The following is a 15,769-nucleotide window of genomic DNA, read 5'->3' on the forward strand; positions in this document are numbered from 1 at the left end:
ACAACTGATCACATTATCATTGTTTATTTTATTGAATTTTTCAATTATTATTTTTCATGCAAAACACAAATTCTCAACATTTTGTCAATTGTAATTTTTTTTTAAATGCACCGACTCATTGTTAAAAAAACGAGAAAAAAAAAACAAATTTCACCATCGACAAGTGGGTACTTTTCAATTCATAAACAACAACAACCACTTGTCATTCTAAGTAGCGACAAGCTGTCTTGAGCATCCATTGTTTTCTTGTTTTTTTCTTTTTTGTTATTTTCAAAATATTCTCATTGAGCTTTAATAATGCATTGTTAGTGTGTCACATCTCACATCACATACCTAACAAAAAAAAAAAAAATAAAAAAAACAACCTCTCATCTTTCAAAGAGAAGTCTCCATAGTCATTTATTAATCGATTTAAATACTTCTGGATAAAACGCAAAAAAAAGAAACAGATGTGATGAAAAAATGTCGGTCACATATCTCGAATTACCTACGAAAATTGAAGGCACGTCGTCGTCGTCCTTCTCATACTGTTGCGGTATCGACAACACAATATGACATTAATTCTCGCAAAAAAATTCATGGTCGAATATTGAGTAACCCCATCCATACCATACCAATTTCTACTGGAAATACCCTCAAAAATATGCAAGTAGCATCAGCAGACATCCAGAGCAGTGCTGCCATTTCGAAATTTAAAAAAAACATGATAAAAAACATGATTTCAGTTCAAAAAACATGATTTATAAAAAAAAGCAAAATTTGAAAGAAAATGAACAAAACAAACTATTTCGAGTGCATTTTAGAAAATAGTATAAAGTATCAGAGGTATAACTACAAAGGGTACTTTTTGCAAAAATTCTTAAAGTGAAAATTATCAAACTCATTTTATGATGGAGAATTCTTAGATCTTGGCTTCAAACGTTTATAGTTTTTTTTCGGGAAAAATTTCCCTTTGAAGGAAAAAATAATTATTTGCTTTTGTAATCTACCCACTTTTTTTTCTAAAGGTGGCCATTGTAATTATAACTTAAATTACAAAAATGGCTCGAATAAAACTTGAAAACATAAATCAGGCTATAATTTGTACTCATTTAAGGTTAATTTCATATATACATACTTCATGTAGGTATTAAATGACTTATTGGGCCCTATCGTGAATCTCGAGGGGAATTTTGTTTCCCTCGGAATATTTTTTTCCCTCGGAATTTTTTGTGCGATCCTGAATCTCCCTCGGAATTTATTTCCAGGGAGCAAAAAATCGTAAGAAATGATGTCTAAATTCCCCTGGAAAATTGATTGCCGATACCAAAAAATTCCGAGGGAATCTTTTTATGATCATTTTCGCTCCCATATTTAAAACATGGGAAACATTTCGAGGGAAATTTTTATTTATGATAACCCCCATTAAAAATAACAGTTCATCTAGTGAAAAAGATTGTTGGTTTACAAAAAGATTATAAAGATTTTTCTCTTGGATTAAAAAAAAACATGATTTTGGGCACGAAAACATTAAAACATGATTTTAGTTCAAAAAACATGAAAATCATACTAAATCATGATTTCTGGCAGCCCTGATCCAGAGTCAATGTTTTTAATTACATTGTGTATGTCGCTTTGTTGCGAGAGACGACACACATATTCTCGATATTCGATATGACCGACAACAATGCCGACAAATTAAACCAAATGAGTAACGACAACTGTACTGTATCAACACCATTTCACTACCACCCGGTCAATTTTGTATTATAATGGATGGCATGGCAGTTCAAATATTGCCCCCAGATTGACATAAAACCTCTGGACATATCGGCGTTATTGATACTTTTGTTTTAACACAACAATCTTGTTTTCATTTCATCCATCCATACATATGTCGTGATGGGCAATTAAAATTATAGAAACTTAATGCGTCATGTCCGTCATTTTAATAATTGTAAATATTCCCCAATTATAGGGTATGTTTGGTTTGATGAGATGTTTAGGTTTCGGTTTGTTTAAAAAATTACTTTTTAATCTTAAAGGCCCAACTTTTACATGGGCTAATGTCGAAATGGCATGGCGAGTGAGCGAAAACACACAATCCCATAAAGCTGACTATAATGCATTTTTTGCACGAATAATAGAAAATAAAAATGTAAATTATAACAGAAAGTTGTTTGTGAATTGGTTCATTATGGTTGGTCCACATGTGTATAGAAAAATGACATGCTCATGCGAGCTCAAAAACGGTTTTAAGAAAAGTCTATCATTTAGCGAAAAAAATCTTTTTTTTTTTTAATCCGATTTTCTGCGAAACTACCAATTCGATTTCAATGAAATTTTTTGTACAAAAGCATTTATATAATTTCAATATAAGCCCTTAATAGAATTTTGAAAAAAGAGTTTTTGAATTAAAAAAAAAATTGATTTTTTTTTTTTGAAAAATCAAGTTTTTTGAATTATTTTTTTCGAAAAATTTGTTAAAAAACGGCTTTTGAAAAAAAAATTCTAAAAATGCATCTTAATAAAAGAAATTAAACTGCATTCTTATTTTGGAGCTTATTTTGATTTATCATGCTGGTATTTTATGCTTAAACGTAACCTATCAATTATAACTTTTTGAATATTCATAAAGCTTCTTTTATCTTTTAAAAATTCAGCACTTTGTGTGAAAAATAGAAATTAATTTCTGAGAGGTCACAAAAATTAAATTATTTAGAAAAAATTATTTTTGTTTCCGTTATTTATGAACAATATTATGCCATTTTGAAAAGACAACACCGGCACAAAAACCAGAACCAGAACCTATCTTTCTATCTATTTTTGGACCCGCTGAATTGGAATTTCAGGTCCGTTTGGTCCGGTCACCCTTCATGTTTGAGTAAAATGCAAGAAACTAAAAAAAAAGGAAGTTTTTTGCCTTTTTTGGTGTTTTTTTTTGTGCATTTTTTCTTAAAACTAGAGGGTGACCGGGCAAAACAGACTTGAAATTCGGATTCAGCGGGTCCAAAAACATATATAGAATAGGTCTGGTCCCTGGTACATGACACTTTTTTTTTGTGTGCCGGTGTAATTGAACACACCAACTTTTAAGCTAACTTTCCAAAATATCGTAGTGCATTTTTCTTACACTACGGTTCATTGAATTAGGTTCATGTAAAATGTTTGAGTACTTAGTTGGGCAAAAAGTGATGTTTCCTTTAAACAGATGCAACTGAGTTAAAATTTCGAATGCATTTGTTAGTAGGGTTATTCAAGTTTCCGTAGTAAAGCACATAATAGATCGTCACAGGGTGACCATTTTTTCGATTTTTTTCGAATTTAGGTATGGGTATGATTTTTAAAAATTATTTTTCTGATAACTGTCACCGCCTACCTTATTTACCGCTTACGTTTTGAAGTTAACTTTTGGGGCACCCTGTATGTATGTATATGTACAAAAAGTCTTAAAAATTGAAGTATCTTAGCTCTAAGATCAAGTCCAAGCGATCCAGTCGTGCATTTTATTTAGAAAGTAAAGCTTAATTAAAAGACGCATTATGAATAGATTTGTATCAAAGTGAAGTGAAGAAGTGATGCTTGTAGGTAAGGTAGTGTTGTGTTTCTCACAAAATAGCAGTGATGCTAATTAATATGGTACTATTTCTATATTCTATATGAACAGTTTGTCAATTTTTGCTTCTGACTCAAAAAAGTTTGATGTTAAATGTTTTAATATTTATAAAGTTTGTAAAAATAATTATATTTATTTTATTTTGCCTTTATACCTCTAATATGCTTTTAACTTCCACTTGCTTTAATATTAGCATCTTTTCTTTATTCAAACAAAACAAATAAAAATCAAACATCACGAAGTAGTGTCAGTCTAAAAGATTCTAAATCTCAAACCCGTGACTATAGATCACCTGCTGCTATTAGCTAATAAATAAAACTTTTTTCTTTATTTCGTTTAAAAATTTGTTAGTTTCAAATAGAATAGTGTATAGTAGGTACATACTTGTCTTATTGAATATATAAATATCTATTCTATTAGTAGCTAATCAATGCATGATCAAGATCTGTTAAATTACAAGTCTCCGATGACTTGTCATACAAATATACATACATCAGATAATGAATAAATCAAATAAAAATACTCTCTATATCTAATTTCAATTACAAATGGGAAGACAGTAGCAAAAAAAAAAAACAAAAACCCCGTTTTATTTCGATTAAATCACATTAAGTGTGATCACTGCAATTGACCCTATAAGAGAGATATGGGGTTCTGCAAAAGTATGAGCCACTATGGGTTTCAAGTTGCTTTTATGAATGTTAAGTGTCGTTAATGTCGTCGTCATGGCAGTCATCTAGATACCCCCTACAATAATAATGCATATACACATATACATTTAGATATAAATTTGCCTACCGAATGAATGGACTAAGGCATTTAAACTTCTTAACCCTTTCTCAAAGTGTCAAGTGAATCTCAATTGTATTAATTGCTGTCATAGACGTGAGTTATTGTTTCTTCCTTGTTATTTCATCGATGAGGTAGGTAAACCTCTTGATAAACGAGATGAATAATTACACTGTGTTCGAAAATGGAACTTTATTTTTCCGACAGAGGGCTCTCACGTCTACTAAAGATAATTCGAGTATGCTGAACACGATGGCGTACTCAGTTTTTCTGGATTAGGTCAAATAAGAAAGAGTTTTGTGTTTGAAATTTTGTTTGCACATGCCAAAAATGAGAATATAAAACACCATATATTTTCCAATTTTTAATTTTTTATCGATGTAAAATGACGGAGAATCTATTTTTTGAGAAGTATTATTCGTAAAAGAAGTTATCGAAAAAAAAATCTGTCGAATGTCATTTGAAATCATTATTTTATGGCAAAAAAACGTCGATTTTTCTTCAAATTTTCTGGTATTTTTCGTTTTACTTAAATTAAAATGCAGCACTCGGTGGCAACGATTTGATCTTGTGTTTCGGGATAGAATATGAGAGTGAAAAAGTAGCAGTAAAACCATATTTTTTCTCAAATTTTTAGTTTATAAAACAAAAAAATTACAAAATGTTTAAATGCAATACTTATGTAGGGGAAGTGGGGGGCAAAATCGTTTTTTTACTATGTTGTATGACAAAAAAAAAAATAAAACTGGCAAAACTTGCAATATGAAAAAAGGGGCTTTTGGTACGATCGGCCATGTCTGAAAGTATGAGCAAGTTTTTTTGAAACTCCGAAAAAGTTACGGCAACTTTTGTGATTTTTCAACAAATCATTACAGTTTATGTTAAAAGTAAGTTGCACTTTTAACAGTGAGATAGTTAAAGTTTTTAACTTATTCTTTTTTATAATGAAAGTTGGATATTCAAGAGTATTTTTTTGTCAAAGAGTGAATCTCAAAGGTATGAACCTTAAGAAAAAAAATAGTTTTTGAACTTAAAAAAAATTTAAATAAAAATATTGATACCATGCCTGATTTTGTAATTAAATATCTACATCTACATATGTATAATATTCCAGAGTACTAACACATAAAAGGTGTGTACAAAAAAATTTTTGAATTTTCGTATAAATTTGTACCTTTATAGTTAAAAAATTTAAGAAAAAGTGAAAAAAAAGTCGACGTCTTTTGCCATAAAATAATGATTTAAAATGTCATTCGACAGATTTTTTTTCAAATAACTTCTTTTACGTATAATCCTTCCAAAAAATAGATTTTACATCATTTTACATCGATACAAAATCAAAAATTGGAAAATATATGGTGTTTTATACCCTCATTTTTGGCATGTGCAAACAAAATTTCAAACGCAAAAATCTTTCTTATTTGACCTAATCCAGAAAAACTGAGTACGCCATCGTGTTCAGCATACTCGAATTATCTTTAGTAGACATGAGAGCCCTCTGTCGGTTTTTTGAACTATCACAGTGTTATTATAATTGATTTATTGCATTCATCATGAACTATGTAATATGCATTAGAAAAATAAATCACTTAAGACGCATTTAGTTCCGTGAAAACTGAATTTTGTTTTCTACAAAATTGTCATACAAAAGGATTTAAGTGAATACAATCCTAAAAGGCTTATAATACTTGATGGAGTTAATGTGTAACGAAGTGTTAATTTTTACTTTTAGTGCATTCAAAAGGGTTATTCCGAAACCCTTCAAGCTTAGCAATTCCTTGAAGCATAATCAAACTCAAAGCTTTTGAATGAGAGGTTTCTGAAAATAAAAACAAACAAAATCCTTGAAATTGGAATTATGAGAATGTTAAAATATTAGCTCTCTCTGGTTTGTACTTTTCTCTTCTTGACTAATCTTGAATTGAAAATTAGCTGTAGGTTACCTTTAAGTGGTTTTTAACTATCCAGATCCCTCTTTCTTTTTCAAAATCAATTTTTGTGATCTGAAGTTGGCATAAGGACATTGACAAAGAAAGTGTGCTGGACATTTCTGCATCTTTTGCAGTCTTGCCCTTAAATTATGAAGGCATTGAGTTTTTTTTATGCCAAAACAACTAGAAAACAATTTTTTTTTACTTTTAAATACCTACTTTACAAGATTTTTACAGTCGAAATTCACGTAAACGTCAAATAGGGTTATGCTAGCGCTACTTACTCGAGTATCGGGTATTAGAATGAGAACGTAGATTAAAAGTAAATCGGATCGGATTCACGTGAATAGCAGAATATAGCGTTTGTACAGAGTCAAAATTTACTTTGTCAATGTCAAAAGGATTAACTACACGGAAAAAATGTTTTTTTTTGCAAAGATGACTTCTGTCTTAAATTAAGCAGAAATTCAATTAATTTAATTTGGACATCTTCTAATTATCATTAAAATAAGAAGATTTTCATTTTAAATTAATTGGATTTCCGTTTAATTTAAGACGGAAGTTCTCTTAACAAAGAATCATGCAGAAATCTGGATGTCCTTTTTTCTTAATTAGTTCTCATAATTGTAAAAAGGGAATTTCTTAGAGTGAAAAGTATAACTGTGTACACAAACCTTTTTTATATGGAAAAGTTTACTTAGTTTCTATTATTGGACATTTCTTTGAAAGATAGATACTTAAATTTGAAACTAAGTCCTAAAAGTATTTAAATTAACGTCTTCCTAAGAACTATGTAGTTAATTTGTTTTTTTTTTTTTAATCCTTTTGGGCGTAAAATGACTTTTCTAATGAGTACATTATTGATTTTAAATACCATTCCAACTCCAAAGATAAATTATTTGTATTTTAAAATTTTATTTAAACAATCGATAAAATACTTAATCCTTATCTTCTTAAAATATCCTAAAGTCAAACTAAACTCTTCAAAAACTTTCCCAAAGATGTTAAGTCAAAAGGTTTACCATTTATCATTAATTAAAATTTACCATTCTTCGAAACTTTCAAATACATACATATATCTATTATTGCTGAACAAAAATCATTTCTCCTAGAATTTGTGTGTAAAACCACACACAGAATTTGTGTTCCTCTATTTATGCAAATTAGTTTAACAACAAGTTGAACTGTTGAACGCGCTTCTCCCTATTACACACATGAATTTATAAACAATCTTTCTCTATACAGTTAGGTATGTTATGCAAACAAAAACTTAAAATACAAAACATAAAACAAAAATTGCCCATTAATTAAAACTTATAATTAAAATTAATTACAGCTAAACTGGAAAACAGAACCCAAAAAGCTCTGTTTCCTCCCACAACACAAATTGAAATTTTTAAACACATCCTTTTTGTTGTTTTCCCGCTCTTGTTCGTGTATACTATAATACCACACGCACAATACACCACTTCAACTACCTTACCTACATTTATATCTACTACTCATTTTCTTCTTCTTCGAAAAATTGTAGGCGCAAAAAGGAATACAAAAAATGTTCTCAAAGGAATCTGCTTGTATACGGAAATTCCTTTGTGAATTGAATTGCAAAATGAGAAAAAAAAATCTTCAAATGTAAACAGGAGAGGTTCCGAAAAATATAAGGTAATGGAATGGGTCGCAGCTGTCTGCTCTCGTATATTTATTCTGAATTTCAATGTTTCATCAAAAATTAATTAAAACAGAGCTTAGAGAAAGTAAAAATTTATGGGAGACATGATAAAATTACATAAAAGATTAGAAGGGTGTTTTGTTTTCGTACTTTTGAATGTGAATTCTTTTAATTTTTCACTTTTTTGCATCACAAACAGACACCAAACGGATGCATTGTAGATTAGGCAGTGTAGTTAGAACTAGACGATGCAGAACTACTCTGATTGACAAACGGATTTGATCAGATTGAAAAAACCAATGCATCATTATGGGTAAGGTAGTGTAGCAATTTATTTAAAAAAGTGATGCCAAGTAGTCCTGCATACATGAATTCAGCCAAAAATAAATTTTTGAATTCAAATCCATTACATTGTCCTTATATTTTCAAAAATTAACGGAACGAAAAAGTAAAAGCGGATACGTCATGTAATAGTTACCTACGTAACACGTAAAAAGAAAAGTATAGGTAAGTCAAACGAAAGAAAAAAAGTCCTTCAACACACAACACTGTGTGTTGGGTCCTTGGAAATGAAAAAGAAAGAATATTTTGTATTTTGTATTTTTTTGCCCGCTTTTGTATTCATTCAATTCCTTGTCGGCCGTGGTAGTGGCGGCTTGTTTAATGAGAAGCGGGTTTTTTTTTTTTTTTTTTTGTTTTCTTAACCAAGCAAAGCCTAAAACACAGATAATTACTTTTCTAATAACTCGTTATTTGTGTGTGTGTGTTATTTCTCTTCCTTATGTAAGAGAGATAGTAATGGAATGTCCTTTGCTTTTGGTGCCCATGAAAATTCTATGAAAGAACACTATAGTTGTATACTTTCAAGAGATGTTTGTACTACTACATTAAAGCTGCCACAAAAGGTGAGGTGTTGTTTTTTTTTTTTTTGTAACATAAATACGAAGTCGTCAATTTGTCCAAATAATGAACTTTTTATGTTGAGATATAGTCTTAACGAGAATAAAATAATGGTACTTTTGAAATGTGTTATACAAGGTTTTTGAGACAAAGAACACTGAAGGTACTTTGAGGTCTTATGAATAAAAGCAAATGCTAATGAATTTTTCAGATTATGTTGGTACTAGCTTTTGGTTTGTTCATTACATTTTGTTTTAGTTTTAAAATTTTTTTAAGGACTTGAGAATAACGTTAAAAATTTCTTTTGAAAATTACCCTTTTTACTTTACTTTACTTTACTTTACTTTACTTTACTTTACTTTACTTTACTTTACTTTACTTTACTTTACTTTACTTTACTTTACTTTACTTTACTTTACTTTACTTTACTTTACTTTACTTTACTTTACTTTACTTTACTTTACTTTACTTTACTTTACTTTACTTTACTTTACCTTTACCTTTACCTTTACCTTTACCTTTACCTTTACCTTTACCTTTACCTTTACCTTTACCTTTACCTTTACCTTTACCTTTACCTTTACCTTTACCTTTACCTTTACCTTTACCTTTACCTTTACCTTTACCTTTACCTTTACCTTTACCTTTACCTTTACCTTTACCTTTACCTTTACCTTTACCTTTACCTTTACCTTTACCTTTACCTTTACCTTTACCTTTACCTTTACCTTTACCTTTACCTTTACCTTTACCTTTACCTTTACCTTTACCTTTACCTTTACCTTTACCTTTACCTTTACCTTTACCTTTACCTTTACCTTTTACCTTTTACCTTTTACCTTTTACCTTTTACCTTTTACCCTTTACCCTTTACCCTTTACTTTTATACTTTATACTTTTATAGTTTTGGAGAAGCTGCCGAAGCTCGTGCTTTAAAATCACAAGATTTGCCCTTTACCCTTTACCCCTTACCCTTTACCCTTTACCTTTACCTTGGACGGCCTTTTGGAAGATTTTTCAGACGACTTTTCGTGCCCTGTGGTTTTTTAATTTCCACATTGTCTTTAAAAACTACCGATAATGGCCAATTATAGTAGTTTGGAAGAAACTCTACTGCAAATCATCTTATATCTTGATACACGTTTTTCAGTCCTGAATAGACGTGTGGTGTCAGACAGTGTTTTTTGTAAGGCCCCCACTGATTCGCCTCCCCAATCACAATACTTTTGATGGTTTGCCAGTCGCCAAACTGCTGTCCCATCCTTAAATTACAATACATATTTGTTCAACTTAATTACTTACTTAATTCTTCTTTTGAAAAAGCTTCCTTAATCATTCTTCTAATTCAATTTTTGTATTCTTTCTTATTTTTCCAGATGATGATTCACGCCTGGCAAAACTACAAACTCTATGCGTGGGGCAAAAATGAACTGAGGCCACTTAGTCAGCGAGCACATTCCGGCAGTATATTTGGCAGTTATGATCTCGGTGCAACAATAGTTGATGGCCTTGATACATTGTACCTGATGGGCCTGGAAAAAGAATACCGTGAAGGACGTGATTGGATCGAAAGAAAATTCTCATTAGATAATATCTCAGCCGACTTATCCGTTTTCGAAACGAATATTCGTTTTGTTGGTGGCCTTTTGACACTGTACGCCTTTACCGGTGATCCAATGTACAAAGAAAAAGCTCAACATATAGCCGATAAGCTATTACCTGCCTTCCAAACACCAACCGGTATTCCATATGCATTGGTCAATGTTAAAACTGGAATGAGTAAAAACTATGGCTGGGCATCCGGTGGCAGTTCGATTTTGTCCGAATTCGGAACATTACATTTGGAATTCTCGTATTTGAGTGATATTACTGGCAATCCATTGTATCGGGAGCGAGTTCAAACAATTCGACAAGTATTGAAGGAAATTGAAAAACCCAAAGGACTCTATCCAAATTATTTGAATCCAAAGACCGGTAAATGGGGACAACGTGAGTACTCTAAGTTTTACCTTCTTTTGAAACTATTTTCAAAATGAATCATTTTTTTAGTTCATATGTCACTTGGAGCATTGGGAGATAGTTTTTACGAATATCTGCTTAAAGCTTGGTTGCAATCTGGCCAAACTGATGAGGAAGCACGTCAAATGTTCGACGAAGCTATGACGGCAATTATTCAGCGTATGGTTATGACAAGTCCTAGTGGATTGACTTATGTTACTGACATGAAATTTGATCGTCCTGAAAATAAAATGGATCATTTGGCCTGTTTTGCTGGTGAGTTTAGAAATTTATATGTTCTATCATCAAAATTAACAATTTTCTTTTCAAAAAACCAGGTGGTCTATTTGCCCTTGGAGCAAATACAAGACAAAATGAACATACTGAAAAATTCATGGAAGTTGGTAGAGGCTTAACAAATACATGTCACGAGAGTTATATTCGAACTCCAACAAAACTTGGACCAGAAGCTTTTCGGTAAGATCTTGATATTTTTATATTGAGAATCTATTTAATTTTTGCATTTTCTATAGTTTTGGAGAAGCTGCCGAAGCTCGTGCTTTAAAATCACAAGAAAAATACTATATACTTAGACCAGAAACTTTTGAAAGTTATTTTATTCTATGGCGACTGACACACGATCAAAAGTATCGTGATTGGGGATGGGAAGCAGTGGAGGCCTTAGAAAAACACTGTCGGACACCACACGGTTATTCAGGATTGAAGAACGTGTATCAAGATATTCCGCAAAAGGATGATGTGCAGCAGAGTTTCTTCCTTGCTGAGACATTAAAGGTTTGATAATATTATTATGGTGTTTACTTTAATTTCAACGAGATGAAAATAAATCCCGCAGGATATTTTTCGTTTTTCATTTACTTTAAATAATGACATTGACCATATTAAAATTTAAACTCTTGTCCTAAGGCTATTTATAAAATAATATATAAAAATAATGTTTAATTCAATTTGAGTTTATTCAACCGAACGTTATAACACACAAAATCAAGTTTTCCAACTCGTTGGCCTCAATTTAATAAGAAATGTATATTTTATAAATGTATTTTCTATCAGAAACCATAACAATTTCTAGTCAGCTAAATTTATTTTAATATTTGTGGAGACATATCGTTTCTGCTTTCTAAATTCTCTTAAAACTGGTCGGCAAAAACAAACAAAATAGCAAGATTTTTGTTATGTATTTATGACTTTAGTGTGCCTAATTCAAAATTGATTACAAGTTTGTTGTAAGTAACACTCATCACTTTTCGATATAAATTTTCAAAAACTAATTTTTATTGAAAGTTTTTTTTTTTATCCAAATTAAAAGTCGCAAAATGAAATTCGATTCAAAAAATCATTACTTATGTTAACCACTAAGATTTTGAGATATCAAAAATTTCTTTTTCGAATATCTTTGAGAGAGGCCTTTTAAGTTTGCATAGGTAGGTAGTTTGTCAAACAAAAAATTTAACGGTTATGTAATTCGACGTCAAAAGTACTTACCTAAAAACTTGTTTTTCATCTGTTTAAATTAAAGTGTTTAAAACATTTAAAAAACGTGAAGTTGCAGTGAAATGTTGACTTTGAATTTGGAATGTGCACACCTGAAATCCTTTATGGTTTGGTTTAAGCTATATTTTCGTTACCGACCAGTGTAATTAATTTAAAAAAAAATTTAATCAACCATTGCCTTAGCCGATTCTACCCTTGAAATCGAATAAGAAGTCATAAAATACCTGAGGTTTTTGAGATATATTAAGTTCCAAATTCGTTTTTATCTTTACGTTATGATCTAAAACATACTAAAATTTCATAAAATCTGACTTTTCTTCTACTAAAGGTTCCGATAATTTTTTCAAATGGGATTTGTGGCGACTTTTACGATATTACCTTAAATAATCTCCATTAATAATGGTACTAAATATTTTTTCCGAATCAAAATCAAATTACACTTGAAAATTTTAAAATTTCAAGTAGATTTAACAATATGAAAACTCCATCTAGGAGAATTCTTTTATGAGAACAATAGGTATCTAGTGAAGACCAATGTTTAACCCTATTCATTAGAAGCTCCGAGTGGTTCGACTAGTGATTTTCTAACTCCCTACGTGAGTCGCGTCTTTGCTATATTTATGAGTCGCGTCTTTGCTATATTTATGAGAAAGCTTATGCAATCGAATCTTTCCAAAAAAAAAAAAAGCTATTTAAAAGAAAGATTGAATTTTAATGAAAATTTCACCTGCAAGGGTCTTATTCTTACATTAAAACCAAGAGAAATGTAAAAAATAAATGTCATTCTCAGAATCAAAATTCAAGTACTTGCAAACAATTTATTTATTTTTTGAGTCCACTATAAAATCATCTAGGGTTTTTATTTTTATGATCCATATTTTCTATTTTCTCACATTATTTACACATTCTTCTTCTATATCATCTTATTGCAATCCCTCAAGTCCTTGAGCAATAAAATATTATTCGTATTTTCCTATCAAATTGACCGAATAAAAACATTTTTTTTTAATTTTTCATTTTTAGTACCTGTACCTGCTGTTTTCCGATGACTCACTGTTACCCTTAGACGAATGGGTATTCAACACAGAGGCACATCCTTTACCCATCAAAGGTGCCAACATATACTACCGCATGGCGACAACATCATCGTCGGTGCCTTCATCAAATACACCTTAAGGCGATTCTCCATTAGTTGTAATTTACAAATTAGGTCCATTAATACAATTATTTATGCATCTCTAAAGAAAGTGATGGCTTGGCTTCAATGCTAAACCATCACCGACAAAGATAAAAAAAAAATCTAACGATGACGATGATGATGACGACGATGCGATGACGATTTATATTGCATTCAATTTTTTTTATTTAATTTTTTTGAAATTAGTTTATCGTCGTTAAAAGTGTTGCAAATGAAAAACAAATTAGAAAAAAAAAAAACAGAAAAATATGTTCGCGGTCATTTCCGCAATATTGTGTTCTTAAACAAAATGATATTTAAAAAAAAAACAAAATTATAATAAATTAATTAAAAATAACAACAAAATTTATATACATAACAAAAAATAATAATTAAACAACAACAGTGAAGTGATATGATGTGTGTGTAAATATTGCTGCAAGAGACAGTCTCAGGGCATATTCTTGAGACCCCTTAAAAATATTTTTTTTTAATTAATTAATTAATAATTATAAATAAACTTCCATTTTATTATTTTTTTCTTTTTTAAGTTGCATTGTATTTAAGCTAAATCAAATCGAATATTAGTTTTTGTGTATGTATAAAAAAAAAAATGGACTAGCGAAATGTAATTTTTCGTGATATAATTGTTACAGGCAGCTTAAGTAATTTTATTATTAATTGTTAATAATTTTTTTCCCTAATTTTAATTAAACACTGTTACTGTTTAAATATTAAAAAAAAAAATGAATAAAACATACAAATCTTGACTCTGGGGTACTCATCATGTATGTAAGTGTGTGAATAAACTAAAAGGGCTTATTACAGTTCTCTTTATATCTCTATATCTAACTTAGTAATCTCATGTGTATGAATTTATAATACAAAAAATCACTTTTTGGGAAATTTTCCTATTTTTACATCAAATTTTTAATTTTTGTTTGTTTAAATTAATTAATTGCATAATTGTATAATGAATAAAATGTATAACAAACAATTAGTTAATAGAACTTCGAAAACAAAAATTGAACTAAAACAACAACAAACAAAAAAGAATACAAAAATCTCAATTGTAAATATTATAAACAAAACAAAAATAAATAAAATATATTTAAATATTTAATAAAATTTACTTTTTTTATTTTTTGTTTTTAATTATTTTTTTTTGTTTTTTTTTTTTTTTATTTGTTTAGGTAATTACTATTATTATTATTAATTAATGTTAAATTACAATTACAAATAAAATTTTAATTAAAATTAATAATGTAATTGATGATTGCGAGACCATAAATGAAACAAAGATGCATATTTGTAATTTTTAGAATGTAAAAAAATAAAACAAACAAAATAATTATAAACAATTTTGATGAATAAAATAAAAAATAAATCCAAGGGATATTAAATTTAATTCAAATATTTATATATACATTATATAAAGTAATTACAAAAATTTTACGAAAACACAAAAAAAAATGGAACAGATAGTTTTTAATGGATCACCATAAGAATTTTATAATTATTAAAACAAGATTTATTAAAATAACAAGTACAAGAGAGTTAGGAAAATTTTAATCAAATAAAAAAAAAAAACAAAAACAACAATTTTAAAATATGTATAACAACTTGTGTAAATTTAAACAAAAAAAAAAATCTACATTAATAAAAACTGAAAAACTTGATAAGTCTTTTAATGAATTTTTGTAGTTTTATTGAAAGTAAATGGAATATCTTATCACAGAAAAATAATGTAGTAGCAACTTGTTATTGTTTCTTATGGAGACTTTTTACGAGTCGATTTTAGCCGCATGATATGTCGGTCGACTAGGATTTTTCTATGGGAATTGTCACTTTAGTCGCCTGCGACTTACGTTCACACGGGTCGAAAAGCTTCGCCGCACGGCAAAAATCGACTCGTGAAAAGTCCCCATTGGATTAGATTGATTTCTACAAAACAAAACACCACAGTTAAAAGCTCCAGTAGTCTGGAAGGCAGAAAAAACATTTTCAACACTTCGTCAACAGGTTTAGGTATTGTTTGATTAATTCATGGAGTCCCGAAACAAGTTTTGCTTTACAGATATGACATCACAGTGAACAGTCCAATGCATTCAGCTAAAAAAATTTACAAATTTATTTTTTAAGATTTTCGAAAATTATACAAGGGCTACCCCTTGTCTGAAAAAAAAACGAATTTT

At 29.6% G+C, this 15,769-nt stretch overlaps 1 protein-coding gene across 3 annotated transcripts in view; it reads left to right on the plus strand.

The window, feature by feature from the left end:
* Window positions 1-14,330, plus strand: part of LOC129908772 (mannosyl-oligosaccharide alpha-1,2-mannosidase IA) — a 235,158-nt gene extending 220,828 nt beyond the window's left edge. For all 3 annotated transcript variants that reach the window (XM_055985532.1, XM_055985531.1, XM_055985533.1), the window contains exons 2-6: window positions 10,261-10,873; window positions 10,934-11,158; window positions 11,221-11,359; window positions 11,416-11,677; window positions 13,421-14,330. In XM_055985532.1, the coding sequence (XP_055841507.1) occupies window positions 10,261-10,873; window positions 10,934-11,158; window positions 11,221-11,359; window positions 11,416-11,677; window positions 13,421-13,573 (1,392 nt within the window). In that variant the 3' untranslated portion in view covers window positions 13,574-14,330. The remainder of the gene's footprint in view (window positions 1-10,260; window positions 10,874-10,933; window positions 11,159-11,220; window positions 11,360-11,415; window positions 11,678-13,420) is intronic.
* Window positions 14,331-15,769: the final 1,439 nt, after the last annotated feature.

Source organism: Episyrphus balteatus, chromosome 2 (assembly GCF_945859705.1).
Source record: "Episyrphus balteatus chromosome 2, idEpiBalt1.1, whole genome shotgun sequence".
Taxonomy (NCBI): Eukaryota; Metazoa; Arthropoda; class Insecta; order Diptera; family Syrphidae; genus Episyrphus; species Episyrphus balteatus.